At 45.2% G+C, this 19,351-nt stretch overlaps 1 protein-coding gene across 1 annotated transcript in view; it reads right to left on the bottom strand.

The window, feature by feature from the left end:
* LOC308286160 (electrogenic aspartate/glutamate antiporter SLC25A12, mitochondrial-like) overlaps nt 1-19,351 on the bottom strand; it is a gene marked incomplete at both ends in the record, with an annotated part of 74,880 nt that overhangs the window by 18,570 nt on the left and 36,959 nt on the right. The window contains 5 exons of the mRNA XM_080727116.1: nt 3,165-3,323; nt 4,225-4,303; nt 6,111-6,195; nt 7,884-7,977; nt 11,905-12,043. Coding sequence (XP_080583242.1) covers nt 3,165-3,323; nt 4,225-4,303; nt 6,111-6,195; nt 7,884-7,977; nt 11,905-12,043 — 556 coding nt within the window. The remainder of the gene's footprint in view (nt 1-3,164; nt 3,324-4,224; nt 4,304-6,110; nt 6,196-7,883; nt 7,978-11,904; nt 12,044-19,351) is intronic.

Below are 19,351 nucleotides of genomic sequence, written 5' to 3'. Positions count from 1 at the left end.
GTAGTACTTTTTAACAGCTTTCAAACAAAACAATTCGCTTGGAAATCCGTTCAAGCATTCATGAGATAGAAGCCTTCAAAGTCAGACAAAACAGCCATTTTTGCCATTTTGAAAGATGTGTTTGTTATGGGGCTAACCATGCAATTTCACGATTGCGATCATGCCTAATACATTTTAGGCATTTTTAGATTTTTTTTTTTTTTTTTCAAAATGGCTTCCAACTCGGGAAACTCGGGCTGTGGCAGCCTGGGACTACTGTAATAACTCGGGAAACTCGGGCCTTGGCAGTCAATGAGTTAAATAATAGGCTACATATTTTCTTTTCTGCCTAAAAAGTGTAGGCTATTTTAGACGTGAGGTGCAGGGGCTCTGGGTGTTCCCACTAAGGAAAGTAGGCTTAGTTTCAACTCCCTAAAACCGTCTATTTCGGTGAGTAGTTTTACATTTTACAACAGACATGATGCTTATTGGGCTCAGACAGTGGAGGCTACGCTAACTGGCTATTAGTGGCTAACAGCAGCAACTCAGTCCGCAGTGGTCCACGGTGGTCCCGCTGAGCTCCGCGGACGGTCCGCAGCGGACCCCCGCAAAGGAACCCTCCGCGGCGGACCCCCGCGGACCCCTCCGCGGCCGAGAGGAGTGCTTGTAGATTGTAAATGTCCCATCCATGTAAGCGCGTCGCACGCTGATGCTCTCTCTGTGACTGTGACAGGCAGCGCAGCGCTGACACTGTTCCATAACCCAGTTCGCAAATACCGCCATCTTGGATATTTCGCGTTGCATTGGGGGTAAGCGCAAAGCTATCTGGGAGTAAATGGGTCCATGAGCGTCTCAGCTGCTTGGGATATGCTTTGAGTGTACGCGTCTTTGCTCTCTACGTGCCGATTATTAAACTGTTTTATGTTATAGCGCTGCACTTCTTCCACTTTATCACAGATGCTATCTGTTACCGTTTTTATAATTAACAAAATAATGTCTATATTAATCTACTCGTGCAGACTCAGAGGGCTTGCCAAAAAATAAAATGAATGAAGTGGGCGCAAGGGAACTGCTTGCGCGATGCGGTCGCACAGTAGCCTACCAATTCATATGATTTGGGCTTTTACATCTCATTCAACCTTAATATGCAAACATGTTTTGTTTTGTTAATGTTATGTCATGATGGCGCAAGCAACTTGCCTGCATCGTCACCAACTTTCACCACTTTTCTTGGCACTTAATCCATCCATTGCTGTGATCAGACAGTCACTGTTCTTGCTCGTATCCAAGTGGCACTGATTCCACGACCCATAGAAGTTTGTATCCCTGTTTTATTATCCTCAACCGGGTCCGGTTCAGATCACGCCCGGTTCTGTTTGTCATAACAGTAAACCTAAACCCCGACTCCAAGCGAACCAAGAAGTCCCGTACACCGCGCTGATAAATTGGAGAAAATGTGCTTCGAGCCTTCGCCGTACGACGGTGTTTCTGCATATCTAAATGGCAGATATACAAGCTCTCAACCTGGCGAGTTGAGACGTGTTGTGAGCCTGTAGCTCTGATATTTTCAGCGCGCAACACCATCGTACGACAAATAGGCTGATCTATAACAGCAGCAGCAGCAAGCTGTCAGGACAGAGAGTCCGAGCACGATACAAACTTTAAATGATTATGAATTTTTAATGGTTGTTCTACTTTATCGAAATAATAATAATAATAACAATAATAGGCTTAAATTATAAAATAGCCTAATAACAGCATTTGGCCAGGCGGCCACATAGCCGGTGGTCTTTATAATTAAGAGCCAATTCAATATTTTAACAGTCAATGGCATATATGCCTATTTATTGCAGCAAACGTGATTTGATTCTTATTAATAGACTTAATATTTATTTGTTTGTTTGTTTTTATCCCACGATGTTGTAACCCATGTTCGGTGTCAATTAATTATATTATCTAATGTAATCCTGGGCGCTACCTCTGCCAACCTGGAGACAATAACGGACTTAGACTTACTTCTATAGCACTTTGTAACAACTGTGGATAGCATGACGTCTACCCAGCCGTTTCGGAGGGTATCAGGATCGGGAAGACAAATTATACCCCCATCTAAAATTAGTTTGGACCTCCTCTGGTCCTCTATTTCTGTAATCTGTAGCGTATTGTTTTGGTGGTTGCAGATTTAAAATACATGCTGCACGGCAACAGGCAACTAAATCCTTCTTTAATGCATTTGACACAACAATGTCACGTCTTAGATGAGGAACATTTAAATTACTATATTGGTCATCTGCGTCCGTCATCCTCCAAGACTATCATCAAACCCAATTGCGGCTCTGAGATGCGCCCCTAGCGTTGGATGCGCATGGACCCAAACAATCCCAGAGACCTTTGCGAATACCCGGAATGCATTGCGCCATATCCAAGATGGCGCTATTTGCGTACTGGGTTATGCACTGATCTCATGACATAAGCAACGTCATAACTGTGCGCACTGCGCAAATGACTGATCTACAAGCTACATCGCATCTCTGTAGAAGTGTAGATGTATGTTGATGTCTTGTAGATCTGTATCCGGAGTAAAGCGTTATATATTACCATTTTTTTTAGAGTAATACCTTATATTACTCGTTACTGGAAAAAGTAATAATATTACAGTAATATATTATTAGTAATTCGTTACTGCCCAACACTGATCATCAATAAAATGTACTAATCTAGTGAAAACAGAGTGGAATTTATTTAGACAATTGAAAAAAATCATTTTAAACTTGAAGTACAAAGTAATTTTCAGTCAGTTCTAACCAAAATGGCTGTTATCTCAACGTTTTCCTCACAACATAATCACTAAAATATCGTCACTGTTTTCACTAGATTAGTACATTTTATTGATGATAAATACAAAAGGAACGGTTTTGGACATAAAAGGTTTCCACCCGACAACGACGATATGCTATAAACATAAGGTGCTGGGAGTGAAAATTATAATGTAGGGGTGCCTCGGATTAAAAAAAATATATATTCATGGGGTGCCCTGAGACAAAAAGGTTTGGGAACCCCTGATCTCCATATAATTCGGAGATCGAGGAATAGTTGTCTGGCGACGCGAGACTATCTCTACAAGGACATGTCCAACGTAAGGTGCAGTGTCGCAGCGCGGCCAGCGGGGGTCCTCCCAGTCCCACCTCTGTAGAAGCCGAAGGCTCCCTCGTAGCGCAGAACCTTCTTGGCGCAGTCGAAGCTGTTCTTGTACATCAGCTCTCCTACGAAGGACCCGGTGGAGCGCTGGTTCTGCATGCGCGTCTTCACCAGGTCGATGGGGTACACCGCTGTGGCACCCGTAGCTATGAACACACACACACACACACACACACACACACACACACACACACACACACACACACACACACACACACACACACACACACACACACAGTTTAGCCATTTATTTATGTCCACATAGAGGAGAAAAATACAGGGAAAGGGAAAATAGCTGGTCTACAAGACAGTTTAGGCATTTAGCAGACGCTTTTAATACAAAGTGACTTACAATAAGCAGATAATACATCACTATAATAAACAAGATAATATGTCAGTACATCAACAACAATACAACAAGGCATAGGAATATCAATCTAGACATCGGTATACCACCGAGGGGAGTGTTTCAGAAGTGCTATGGGTTTAGGTGGAGTCTGAAGAGGAGAGTCTTCAGTCCACGGCAGAGCTTGTAGATCAGCTATATACGGACATGACGCCCGCACACAACCAAACACAAAATAACTTGTTCTTTTAGCTTGCATCTCTTCTCCACCAGTCTTAGTTCTACTGGATCTCTGCTCCACGAGTCCAGGGACCAGAGAAGTTATCACTTCTCTCATAGACAGGCCAGAAGTGAGCACCCACCCCCCCCCCCTTACCTTAGCCCCACCCCCTTGTTTCCCCTATCCTGTACATAGTGTGTTTTATAACTGTGATATTATTGAATGTTTTCTTTGCTTGCTATTTATTATGTTCATGAATTAAATACCAGAGGGCTTCCGTCAAACAAGACTGTAAAAGGTCTTATTTGATGTGTTCCTTTTAGGCAGGGTGTTTAACTGTACTTGTACTGTACTACATAATATTGTATTGACTATACTTGTACTGTTCTACATTTTTGTCTAATAAAATAATCAATCAATCAAAAAGAGATAATCATCATCATCATCATCATCATCATCATCATCATCATCTTCCTCTCACCTCCAGCGATGGATCCCAGGGTGAACCTGTAGGCCGACTCTGCTGCTTGAACCATCACCGACCTGGAGGAGTCCCCCTGCTGGGGAGACAGGGGTACTACAGGTCATCATCACTATATGTACACTATGGAGGAGTCCCCCTGCTGGAGAGACAGGGGTACTGCAGGTCATCATCACTATATGTACACTATGGAGGAGTCCCCCTGCTGGAGAGACAGGGGTACTACAGGTCATCATCACTATATGTACACTATGGAGGAGTCCCCCTGCTGGAGAGACAGGGGTACTACAGGTCATCATCACTATATGTACACTATGGAGGAGTCCCCCTGCTGGGGAGACAGGGGTACTACAGGTCATCATCACTATATGTACACTATGGAGGAGTCCCCCTGCTGGAGAGACAGGGGTACTACAGGTCATCATCACTATATGTACACTATGGAGGAGTCCCCCTGCTGGGGAGACAGGGGTACAGCAGGTCATCATCACTATATGTACACTATGGAGGAGTCCCCCTGCTGGGGAGACAGGGGTACAGCAGGTCATCATCACTATATGTACACTATGGAGGAGTCCCCCTGCTGGGGAGACAGGGGTACAGCAGGTCATCATCACTATATGTACACTATGGAGGAGTCCCCCTGCTGGGGAGACAGGGGTACAGCAGGTCATCATCACTATATGTACACTATGGAGGAGTCCCCCTGCTGGGGAGACAGGGGTACAGCAGGTCATCATCACTATATGTACACTATGGAGGAGTCCCCCTGCTGGGGAGACAGAGGTACTACAGGTCATCATCACTATATGTACACTATGGAGGAGTCCCCCTGCTGGGGAGACAGAGGTACTACAGGTCATCATCACTATATGTACACTATGGAGGAGTCCCCCTGCTGGAGAGACAGAGGTACTACAGGTCATCATCACTATATGTACACTATGGAGGAGTCCCCCTGCTGGGGAGACAGGGGTACAGCAGGTCATCATCACTATATGTACACTATGGAGGAGTCCCCCTGCTGGGGAGACAGAGGTACTACAGGTCATCATCACTATATGTACACTATGGAGGAGTCCCCCTGCTGGAGAGACAGAGGTACTGCAGGTCATCACTACATCTACACCAGTGGTTCCCAAACCTTTTCAGGTCGAAACCCAAAAGAGGAATTGGACATTTGCCAGGGACCCAAACTAGTGAAAACAGATCACAACGAGCCCTGCCACGTTGCTTGTAGATCGCCTATTTCTTTCTTTTTTTAATGACGTGACTTGAGGCAGCTGCTGCAAGTGCTTTGGACCGGACAGAGACTAAATGACTAAATCTACCACTGGACGGGGACATCTTAAAGGAGTAGTTCACCCAAAACATGAATGATTTTCTATAAATTAAGCACGTCTTTGTCTTATTCCTGAGACCATAACCTGATGAGCGTCAGTAGGACGCTCAATCCCACAACAAACACATCTTAGTTGTTCCTTTTGGGGCAAACTATTCCCTTAGCTCTTATTTAGGGCTGACAGTCACATGACATGTCACATGACATGTCACATGGTACTGAAGATGTGACAGGAATACTAATGCCTAACAAACAGACAGACAGACAGACAGACAGACAGACAGACATCTTAAACTTACGTCAGAGACACTGCAGCGATTATCATGCAGAGACAAACACATGCATCATCATGATGTTGTTGTTGGGTGAAAACTATCATCAAATTCTCCTTTAGAGACAGACCAAGACGCGCGCGCGCGCGCGCACACACACACACACACACACACACACACACACACACACACACACACACACACACACACACACACACACACACACACACACACACACACACACACACACACACACACACACACACACACACCTGTTTCTGTGCTTCCACCAGGTGATGAGGCAGAGAGCCTTCCTCCAGAGGAGCGATCCTCTGGATGTCAGACAGGTTGAGACGACTGAGGAGAACACAATATAAAAACCCTTTTAGAACGGGTACACATTATTGTGTATCATTATTTTATGCTTAACAGTTGAAAAATAGCAGATCTACAAGCTCACAGCGCGGCACCGAGTGCCGCGCTGCGAGCTTGTAGATCTGCTGCACTGTTAGGGTAGCCCCTTATACTCATATATGGGGGTTACAATGCACAAGATGCATTTACTTACTGGTAAACAAACACAGCCCCCAAAATAATGGAAATTCACTTCCCAAAACTCAAATATGATTTGAAACACAGGGCCTGTCAGGGCAACCACACTTGCAATTTCACAACGTGCAAATTTTCCAGTTATTATTATTATCCTCTCAATGTCAGACAGGTTCAGAAAGTTTACAGTTTAGGCATTTAGCAGACGCTCTTAATCCAGAGCTATTTACATTAAGCAAGGTCACTATTATCATCACCACATGTGGTATCACCAAACATGACAGATGTCAGTAAGGTGTCACATTGTCTAGGGGAGGGCGACGTCATATGACTTCAAATGAAAATCAATCTTGCTACTTCTATGTGTCGACTAAGGGTTAGGGTTAGGTTAGTTTTACTGAGGTTAGGGTTTGTGTTAGGTGTAGGCATAGTGGTTAGCATTCACCAGGTTAGCATTTCACCAGGTTAGCATTTCACCAGGTTAGCATTCACCCCCATCGAACAAATGGAACGTCAAACAAATGTTATGTTGAAAATATCTACAGGCTCCCAATGCAGGCTAGAGTCCACTGTTAGCCACTAGAGGGTGCTGTTCACCAAGCTATGCAGTCAGACTGAGTCTCTGGCTTCTCTGTAAGACTGCAGCTGTTGTCAATGACATGACCCTGTGTGTGTGTGTGTGTGTGTGTGTGTGTGCGTGTGTGTGTGTGTGCGTGCGTGCGTGCGTGCGTGCGTGCGTGCGTGCGTTTGTGGAGCAGCCAGACAACACATGAGCTTATCACAACTGGACAATTTATCAAAGTGAGAGAAAAAGTGTAAAACAAATGTCAGAGAATTATAAATAAATAAACTCTGTCAGAAATGAGTTAAGGAGGTAGCAGAGCTGACTACGTCTCCTGACATGATGTACTTATGGTCGGACCGTAACAAAGTCACATACATATGCATCACATTTAAACCATTTCATTTAACTATTTATCATCAATATACATTTCAACGGTCTTTTGTCAGGTGTTTGCTCTGAACAAAACACTAAAAACTAAAGCATTATTTGACATTACCAAATGTAACCAGACGTGCAAGGTCAAATAAAAAAATACTTTGACCAGAATGAGACAACAGGAAACAAGGAATGTTGACGAATTATACTCTGGGAAAATAATCTTGTTTGACGGCGTCTTTGAACGTCTTTATGATACACTTTAGGAATGACGCTGTGGGCCGTTTAAAATGTGTCCTCTGGACGCATTTGGTTCCGAGGCCGCACTTTGGACACCCCTGGGTTAGAAGGTCAGAGGTTAGGGGTCAGGGTTAGGGTCTTAAGCCCTTTGCACACAGGCGCGTTTAACCGTTTTATTCATGCCGCAAACGAAAAAAACGCAACTGTCCTGTGTGCAAAGGGCACTGGTACAGGATGTAGGGTTAGAGGTTAGGGTTTAGGGGTCAGAGGTCAGGGGTCAGAGGTTAGGGGTCAGGGGTCAGGGTCAGGGTCTTACCCAGAGGGGGAGTGCAGGCTGGACAGCTGGTACAGGATGTCGATCTCCATAGGAGTGATCTGACCAAACTTATTGGCTGCATGGACAAACTCCTCTGTAGAGAGAGAGAGAGAGAGAGAGAGAGAGAGAGAGAGAGAGAATGGATATTATACATTTACAATTTACCATTTAAAGGACAACTTTGTTTTTTGTACAACAAGGGTTCATATTTTAGATTGTAATTAGAGAAAAGAAAAAGTGAGTGTTAAAATGTTTTCATTTGCTTCGTTCTATTGTTTTAGCGCGTTTCCCGTGCTAAAATGTGGGGCATGCGTACGCATGCATGGGGGCATGCGTACAAGTGGCTAAATATGTCTTTTTAGACACAATAAGCCAGCAGTTTCTTTATTGCTATTTACAGTAACACTTCTAGCCCCCATAAGTCACATCCAACCATAAAAGGTTACGTTGTATCTTGGGATGGGCTTATTCTGTGTAAAATGACATATTTAGCCACTTGTACGCATGCCCCCAACCACTGAAATATGAATCCCTAAAACAATAATGAAGTAAATGAAATAATTTTAACACTCATCTTTTATATTATTTAATTACAACCTAAATTATGAACCCTTGTTATAAAAAAAAACTAAACTTGTCCTTTAACACATCGGACGCCCACGTGGTTTTGAGGTCTTAATTTGCTGGTGCCCATGGCAACGCGTCATTTTACCTACCGGCGAGAGTACTGGCGAGAAAAGTAATCCGAGTAAATGTAATCCGAGTATGTCCTGTTTATTTCTGTATATTTCGTGACAACAACAGAAGGAGCTGTGTTGAAGGAAGTCAAGGACTTCAAGTACCTGGGCGCATGGGTCGACTCAACTGAGAAAGACCTTAAAGTAAGGAAGGCACTCGCTTGGAGGGCCCTGAACGGCATGAACAGTGTATGGAACTCTAACCTCCCCCGCCAAATCAAACTTAGCTTCTTCTTTGCAACGGTGGAGTCTGTTCTCCTCTATGGCAGTGAATGCTGGACCCTGAAGCCAACCCTGCAGAAGTCTCTAGACGGGTGCTACACTAGAATGTTGCGTGCAGTACTCAACATCAACAGGAATGCACATGTTACAAACGAGAGCCTGTATGAGGGAATACCAAAGGTAAGCGAGAAAATTGCCACCAGAAGAATGAGACTAGCAGGACACTGCCAAAGACACCAGGAGCTTCCAGCCAGCAAATTGGTACTGTGGGAGCCAACACACGGGCACCGGCCGCGAGGACGTCCCACAAAAACATACGTGGACATACTCAAGGAAGACGTAGGGACACAGAACACCAATGAGCTGGCCAGATGTATGGAGAACCGAGATGACTGGAAACAACGATGGAGGGCTCGTCTGAGGACGACCTAGATAGATTTCGCGAAAGTCGCTCTGTACAGAGCGACTTACAATACGTATTTTTTTCCTCCTTTTTTTATATTAATCACTTGACCCCCATAGCGTCCATATTCTGAGAACTTTAGCCAAAAATAGCAGATCTACAAGCTGCGAGGCGTTGTGAGCTTGTAGATCGGCTATTCTCGTCAAAGAGGTTTGGTGTAGAGGGGAAAAAGAGCAGACTAAGTACAGGGTGAAAGGTCAAGTTTATTAAAGGGGGCGTGACACGGCCAAAACAGCTAATTATGGCTATCAAATTAGCATTTTTTGTAATGATGTCATGTACCCCCATGTTAAATTATCCAATCAAATGATGCTGCCGACACGCCCATACAGCTACAGTAGCTGTATGGGCGTGTCGGCAGCAACACAGTCAGAGAATAGGCTGTTGATTGTACTGCATACTTTGAGCTCCACCCCCTTTCCAAACCGTTTCAACAAAGACCACGTGACCTACTGTACCATAATGTTACATTTCGGCCGGTGTCACCACTCCTTTAAATATTGACGGTTCAAGTGGTTAAATATCTGAAAACACAAATTGACATGAATCCAAAATACACTGATGATTGTGCTGTCAAACAATGAAACTATATGGAATCTATGAACAGGTTGTGGGGGTCCCTGCTTCATCTCTCTCTCAGCTAAGGGGTCCCTGCTTCATCTCTCTCTCAGCTAAGGGGTCCCTGCTTCATCTCTCTCTCAACTAAGGGGTCCCTGCTTCATCTCTCTCTCAACTAAGGGGTCCCTGCTTCATCTCTCTCTCAACTAAGGGGTCCCTGCTTCATCTCTCTCTCAACTAAGGGGTCCCTGCTTCATCTCTCTCTCAACTAAGGGGTCCCTGCTTCATCTCTCTCTCAACTAAGGGGTCCCTGCTTCATCTCTCTCTCAACTAAGGGGTCCCTGCTTCATCTCTCTCTCAACTAAGGGGTCCCTGCTTCACCTCTCTCTCAACTAAGGGGTCCCTGCTTCATCTCTCTCTCAACTAAGGGGTCCCTGCTTCATCTCTCTCTCAGCTAAGGGGTCCCTGCTTCATCTCTCTCTCAGCTAAGGGGTCCCTGCTTCATCTCTCTCTCAACTAAGGGGTCCCTGCTTCATCTCTCTCTCTGCTAAGGGGTCCCTGCTTCATCTCTCTCTCAACTAAGGGGTCCCTGCTTCATCTCTCTCTCAACTAAGGGGTCCCTGCTTCATCTCTCTCTCAACTAAGGGGTCCCTGCTTCATCTCTCTCTCAACTAAGGGGTCCCTGCTTCATCTCTCTCTCAACTAAGGGGTCCCTGCTTCATCTCTCTCTCAACTAAGGGGTCCCTGCTTCATCTCTCTCTCAACTAAGGGGTCCCTGCTTCATCTCTCTCTCAACTAAGGGGTCCCTGCTTCATCTCTCTCTCAACTAAGGGGTCCCTGCTTCATCTCTCTCTCTCAACTAAGGGGTCCCTGCTTCATCTCTCTCTCAACTAAGGGGTCCCTGCTTCATCTCTCTCTCAACTAAGGGGTCCCTGCTTCATCTCTCTCTCTCAACTAAGGGGACCCTGCTTCATCTCTCTCTCAACTAAGGGGTCCCTGCTTCATCTCTCTCTCTCAACTAAGGGGTCCCTGCTTCATCTCTCTCTCAACTAAGGGGTCCCTGCTTCATCTCTCTCTCAACTAAGGGGTCCCTGCTTCATCTCTCTCTCTCAACTAAGGGGTCCCTGCTTCATCTCTCTCTCAACTAAGGGGTCCCTGCTTCATCTCTCTCTCAACTAAGGGGTCCCTGCTTCATCTCTCTCTCAACTAAGGGGTCCCTGCTTCATCTCTCTCTCAACTAAGGGGTCCCTGCTTCATCTCTCTCTCAACTAAGGGGTCCCTGCTTCACCTCTCTCTCAACTAAGGGGTCCCTGCTTCATCTCTCTCTCAACTAAGGGGTCCCTGCTTCATCTCTCTCTCAGCTAAGGGGTCCCTGCTTCATCTCTCTCTCAGCTAAGGGGTCCCTGCTTCATCTCTCTCTCAACTAAGGGGTCCCTGCTTCATCTCTCTCTCTGCTAAGGGGTCCCTGCTTCATCTCTCTCTCAACTAAGGGGTCCCTGCTTCATCTCTCTCTCAACCAAGGGGTCCCTGCTTCATCTCTCTCTCAACTAAGGGGTCCCTGCTTCATCTCTCTCTCTCAACTAAGGGGTCCCTGCTTCATCTCTCTCTCAACTAAGGGGTCCCTGCTTCATTTCTCTCTCAACTAAGGGGTCCCTGCTTCATCTCTCTCTCAACTAAGGGGTCCCTGCTTCATCTCTCTCTCAACTAAGGGGTCCCTGCTTCATCTCTCTCTCAACTAAGGGGTCCCTGCTTCATCTCTCTCTCAACTAAGGGGTCCCTGCTTCATCTCTCTCTCAACTAAGGGGTCCCTGCTTCATCTCTCTCTCAACTAAGGGGTCCCTGCTTCATCTCTCTCTCAACTAAGGGGTCCCTGCTTCATCTCTCTCTCAACTAAGGGGTCCCTGCTTCATCTCTCTCTCAACTAAGGGGTCCCTGCTTCATCTCTCTCTCTCAACTAAGGGGTCCCTGCTTCATCTCTCTCTCAACTAAGGGGTCCCTGCTTCATCTCTCTCAACTAAGGGTTAGATCTCACAGATCTTACCTTTAGTAACCAGGGTGTCGGTTCGAGTCCCGGCCAGCGTGCTGTAGATCTTGTAGATCAGCTCCATGTTGTTGAGCAACGAGTTGAAGGCGTTGAAGAAGGAGAAACTCACCATGTGCGCGGTGCTGCCCCCTGCGGCCTGACACAGGAACAACACACACACTTTATTCTGGGGACTTAGAATAAATAATACAATAAACGTTTTATCACACGCTCTTAACTCATTAAATGCCAGGCCTGAGTTTCCCGAGTTGGCAACCATTAAAAAGAAAAAAAAAAAAAAAAAAAAAGTATTAGGCATGATCGCAATCGTGAAATTGCATGTTTAGCACCATAACAAACACATCTTTCAAAATAGCAAAATGTCGGTCCATCTCTAGTCCCCACTTCAAATAAATTGTTATTATTAGGGGAGTTCAAGGCCTGAAAAAGTTGTGAACCATTTGTCATAGACAGAGTATTTATACGTTTTTTTTATTTTTTTTAGATGACTTGCAGCAAAAGGTCGTTGGGACCGGGACTCGAACCCGCGCCACGCTGGCAGGCTGCGCTGAGCCTGGGTGCTCGGACCGCTAGGCCTAGGGGAAGGGGGTTTGACTGCGGCTTTGACAGCAGGGTTTTATTGATCCTGGAGGATCAATAAAGTGTATCTAATCTTATCAGTGAGCTGCTATTAGACAGAGATATGAGGTCTGGATCACACTGTGTTACACAACCTGTCTGTGTTTGTCTACACTGTTTACTGTGTACCAGATCTACAAGCCCTACACAACCACACTGTTTACTGTGTACCTGATCTACAAGCCCTACACAACCACACTGTTTACTGTGTACCTGATCTACAAGCCCTACACACTGTTTACTGTGTACCTGATCTACAAGCCCTACACAACCACACTGTTTACTGTGTACCTGATCTACAAGCCCTACACAACCACACTGTTTACTGTGTACCTGATCTACAAGCCCTACACAACCACACTGTTTACTGTGTACCTGATCTACAAGCCCTACACAACCACACTGTTTACTGTGTACCAGATCTACAAGCCCTACACAACCACACTGTTTACTGTGTACCTGATCTACAAGCCCTACACAACCACACTGTTTACTGTGTACCTGATCTACAAGCCCTACACAACCACACTGTTTACTGTGTACCTGATCTACAAGCCCTATACAACCACACTGTTTACTGTGTACCTGATCTACAAGCCCTATACAACCACACTGTTTACTGTGTACCTGATCTACAAGCCCTACACAACCACACTGTTTACTGTGTACCTGATCTACAAGCCCTACACAACCACACTGTTTACTGTGTACCTGATCTACAAGCCCTACACAACCACACTGTTTACTGTGTACCTGATCTACAAGCCCTACACAACCACACTGTTTACTGTGTACCTGATCTACAAGCCCTACACAACCACACTGTTTACTGTGTACCTGATCTACAAGCCCTACACAACCACACTGTTTACTGTGTACCTGATCTACAAGCCCTACACAACCACACTGTTTACTGTATACCTGATCTACAAGCCCTACACAACCACACTGTTTACTGTGTACCTGATCTACAAGCCCTACACAACCACACTGTTTACTGTGTACCAGATCTACAAGCCCTACACAACCACACTGTTTACTGTGTACCTGATCTACAAGCCCTACACAACCACACTGTTTACTGTGTACCAGATCTACAAGTCCTACACAACCACACTGTTTACTGTGTACCTGATCTACAAGCCCTACACAACCACACTGTTTACTGTGTACCTGATCTACAAGCCCTATACAACCACACTGTTTACTGTGTACCTGATCTACAAGCCCTATACAACCACACTGTTTACTGTGTACCTGATCTACAAGCCCTATACAACCACACTGTTTACTGTGTACCAGATCTACAAGCCCTATACAACCACACTGTTTACTGTGTACCAGATCTACAAGCCCTACACAACCACACTGTTTACTGTGTACCTGATCTACAAGCCCTACACAACCACACTGTTTACTGTGTACCTGATCTACAAGCCCTACACAACCACACTGTTTACTGTGTACCTGATCTACAAGCCCTACACAACCACACTGTTTACTGTGTACCTGATCTACAAGCCCTACACAACCACACTGTTTACTGTGTACCTGATCTACAAGCCCTACACAACCACACTGTTTACTGTGTACCTGATCTACAAGCCCTACACAACCACACTGTTTACTGTGTACCAGATCTACAAGCCCTACACAACCACACTGTTTACTGTGTACCTGATCTACAAGCCCTACACAACCACACTGTTTACTGTGTACCTGATCTACAAGCCCTACACAACCACACTGTTTACTGTGTACCTGATCTACAAGCCCTACACAACCACACTGTTTACTGTGTACCTGATCTACAAGCCCTACACAACCACACTGTTTACTGTGTACCTGATCTACAAGCCCTACACAACCACACTGTTTACTGTGTACCTGATCTACAAGCCCTATACAACCACACTGTTTACTGTGTACCAGATCTACAAGCCCTACACAACCACACTGTTTACTGTGTACCTGATCTACAAGCCCTACACAACCACACTGTTTACTGTGTACCTGATCTACAAGCCCTACACAACCACACTGTTTACTGTGTACCTGATCTACAAGCCCTACACAACCACACTGTTTACTGTGTACCTGATCTACAAGCCCTACACAACCACACTGTTTACTGTGTACCAGATCTACAAGCCCTACACAACCACACTGTTTACTGTGTACCAGATCTACAAGTCCTACACAACCACACTGTTTACTGTGTACCTGATCTACAAGCCCTACACAACCACACTGTTTACTGTGTACCTGATCTACAAGCCCTATACAACCACACTGTTTACTGTGTACCTGATCTACAAGCCCTACACAACCACACTGTTTACTGTGTACCTGATCTACAAGTCCTACACAACCACACTGTTTACTGTGTACCTGATCTACAAGCCCTACACAACCACACTGTTTACTGTGTACCTGATCTACAAGCCCTATACAACCACACTGTTTACTGTGTACCTGATCTACAAGCCCTACACAACCACACTGTTTACTGTGTACCTGATCTACAAGCCCTACACAACCACACTGTTTACTGTGTACCTGATCTACAAGCCCTACACAACCACACTGTTTACTGTGTACCCGATCTACAAGCCCTATACAACCACACTGTTTACTGTGTACCTGATCTACAAGCCCTACACAACCACACTGTTTACTGTGTACCAGATCTACAAGCCCTACACAACCACACTGTTTACTGTGTACCTGATCTACAAGCCCTACACAACCACACTGTTTACTGTGTACCAGATCTACAAGCCCTACACAACCACACTGTTTACTGTGTACCTGATCTACAAGCCCTACACAACCACACTGTTTACTGTGTACCTGATCTACAAGCCCTATACAACCACACTGTTTACTGTGTACCTGATCTACAAGCCCTATACAACCACACTGTTTACTGTGTACCTGATCTACAAGCCCTATACAACCACACTGTTTACTGTGTACCTGATCTACAAGCCCTACACAACCACACTGTTTACTGTGTACCTGATCTACAAGCCCTATACAACCACACTGTTTACTGTGTACCTGATCTACAAGCCCTACACAACCACACTGTTTACTGTGTACCAGATCTACAAGCCCTACACAACCACACTGTTTACTGTGTACCTGATCTACAAGCCCTACACAACCACACTGTTTACTGTGTACCTGATCTACAAGCCCTACACAACCACACTGTTTACTGTGTACCTGATCTACAAGCCCTACACAACCACACTGTTTACTGTGTACCTGATCTACAAGCCCTACACAACCACACTGTTTACTGTGTACCTGATCTACAAGCCCTACACAACCACACTGTTTACTGTGTACCTGATCTACAAGCCCTACACAACCACACTGTTTACTGTGTACCTGATCTACAAGCCCTACACAACCACACTGTTTACTGTGTACCAGATCTACAAGCCCTACACAACCACACTGTTTACTGTGTACCTGATCTACAAGCCCTACACAACCACACTGTTTACTGTGTACCAGATCTACAAGCCCTATACAACCACACTGTTTACTGTGTACCTGATCTACAAGTCCTACACAACCACACTGTTTACTGTGTACCAGATCTACAAGCCCTACACAACCACACTGTTTACTGTGTACCTGATCTACAAGCCCTATACAACCACACTGTTTACTGTGTACCTGATCTACAAGCCCTACACAACCACACTGTTTACTGTGTACCAGATCTACAAGCCCTACACAACCACACTGTTTACTGTGTACCTGATCTACAAGCCCTATACAACCACACTGTTTACTGTGTACCTGATCTACAAGCCCTACACAACCACACTGTTTACTGTGTACCAGATCTACAAGCCCTACACAACCACACTGTTTACTGTGTACCAGATCTACAAGCCCTACACAACCACACTGTTTACTGTGTACCTGATCTACAAGCCCTACACAACCACACTGTTTACTGTGTACCTGATCTACAAGCCCTACACAACCACACTGTTTACTGTGTACCAGATCTACAAGCCCTACACAACCACACTGTTTACTGTGTACCTGATCTACAAGTCCTACACAACCACACTGTTTACTGTGTACCTGATCTACAAGTCCTACACAACCACACTGTTTACTGTGTACCTGATCTACAAGCCCTACACAACCACACTGTTTACTGTGTACCTGATCTACAAGCCCTACACAACCACACTGTTTACTGTGTACCTGATCTACAAGCCCTACACAACCACACTGTTTACTGTGTACCTGATCTACAAGCCCTACACAACCACACTGTTTACTGTGTACCTGATCTACAAGCCCTACACAACCACACTGTTTACTGTGTACCTGATCTACAAGCCCTACACAACCACACTGTTTACTGTGTACCTGATCTACAAGCCCTACACAACCACACTGTTTACTGTGTACCTGATCTACAAGCCCTACACAACCACACTGTTTACTGTGTACCTGATCTACAAGCCCTATACAACCACACTGTTTACTGTGTACCTGATCTACAAGCCCTACACAACCACACTGTTTACTGTGTACCTGATCTACAAGCCCTACACAACCACACTGTTTACTGTGTACCAGATCTACAAGTCCTACACACTGTTTACTGTGTACCAGATCTACAAGCCCTACACAACCACACTGTTTACTGTGTACCAGATCTACAAGCCCTACACAACCACACTGTTTACTGTGTACCTGATCTACAAGCCCTACACAACCACACTGTTTACTGTGTACCTGATCTACAAGCCCTACACAACCACACTGTTTACTGTGTACCTGATCTACAAGCCCTACACAACCACACTGTTTACTGTGTACCTGATCTACAAGCCCTACACAACCACACTGTTTACTGTGTACCTGATCTACAAGCCCTAAGCGCCTCACAGAGATCAGCATTACCATGAATACAACCCTGCAATATACAGTAAAGCTGGTTGCACCACTACTGCACTGCGTGTTTGCGTTGCGTTTTGGAAATCCGAAAGCCGTAGGCCAGGGAGAGAGAGAGGAAAGAGAGAGAGAGCAAGGGACTCAGTGCGACAGATGAGAAAATCGGGAAAAATCAACCCTGGTCCGAAAATAAATAGGAAACGGGCGGCAGTGTGCAAACGTGATTGACATAACGTGAGGTAGATTTTTTTTATTCACGCACTCTGAAATTCACTCCGATATTCGGCCCCAAAAACGCAGCAGTGTGCAAAGATTTTAGTCATACATTTTCCAGAGGTAGGTTACAATGCACCAGTATTGATTTCATCGACTAAAACTATGAAATGTGATGTCTGATGTTCTTATGAAGGGTGACAGCATGTTCTTTAAAAAAAAAATAATAATACAAAATTATCCCACAATTTTGTAACCCATTTTTTCACCCAGTGCCAATTGCCTATGTAATCCTGGGCTCTGCTCTCCCTCTGCCGCGTCTGGGGAGACAACGGACTGACCTCATGCTTCCTTCTATGTATGAGGAGTCCAAGTTGCTTCTCTTCACCTGACAGGGGGGATTTCCCCGGGATGGACGTAGCGCGTGGAAGGAACACGTTATTCCAACCAGTTCCTTTCCCCTCCATCAGGCGCCCCGACTGGCCAGGGGGAGGCAGTATAGAGACCAGGATTACTGCATGTTTTTGTGAGGGTATCAACCCTAGGAGACACGGGGAGAACATGCAAACTCCACACAGAAAGTTTACAGTATAACATAGTATAATCAGGGACGTGCTGGCCATTGGGGAAAGCGGGACAACTCGTGGTCAGATATATAAGGTGTGAAGATGTATATTTTGTCACTTACAAGACAGGGACATACTATAGAGGGAGTGCAACTCAAGGGAATAGATTTTACCCTCTGCCTTTGCCTGTATTTTGGGCTAGTATTGGCTAGGTGTAGCCTGAGATCTGAAACAGCGACCATAACCTGCAAGTGTAATGTAGTGTGGTCGCTGTCTTGGATCCCAGGATACACCCAGCCAACACCAGCTTGAAGTTCGGTTTGAAGTTCAGAGTTATAAAGCAAGAGGGAGACAAGAGGGAAAACAGACAGGAGGTCAGACAAACAACCTGCCATTACGCACAACACATTATGGACACAGCAGGATTTTGATTGGCTAAGACAGATCTAAATTTGGCATGAACAACACAGCGTTTGATTGGTCTGTTCTGTTTGGCTAACACATGTCGTCATGGGTAGAACGGTTTCTGATTGGTCAATATTAATGTTTAGTTAATCAACTAGCCAATCGATGAAGAATGAAAGAATCGTCCCGTGCTAATATGTTTTAGCTAAATAAACCAAAAGAGAAATATAGGAGCGGTTTGCACCGCTCAAAAAAAATATATATATATCAGCCTTCGTTCCATTTTGGGGGCTGGGCGGCCAATAAAGTAAATCGTCACTGTCGGGCAGAAACCTTGTATCTCCAAGTTTCAAATTTGTAAATTTGTTCGCAAAGCAAAGCCCTGCTTCATCATACAAGGCTGTTGCACAAAAGTAGTGAAAACAGCAGATCTACAGGCGTTGTGTGCTTGTAGATCGGCTGTTTTCACTAATTTAAATCATTTTTAAAATGATAAATACAAAACAGACGTACAAGGTGTCCACCCGACAACAACGAAATATAACTCATGTACAGTAATTGTCCCACTGGCTTGTCACTTGTCATGATCTGAAATGGCAAATCTTTGAGTAGCAGCAGCGCTATAGAGAGATCTCTCTCTATAGCGCGCAATGAGGGCCTCTACAACTCTTTTTCCCAGGCTGAATGAGGGGCCCAGCACGTCC

This window comes from Nannobrachium achirus (assembly GCF_963921795.1).
Source record: "Nannobrachium achirus genome assembly, chromosome: 5".
NCBI lineage: Eukaryota > Metazoa > Chordata > Actinopteri > Myctophiformes > Myctophidae > Nannobrachium > Nannobrachium achirus.
This window is presented reverse-complemented; position numbering and strand designations above follow the sequence as displayed.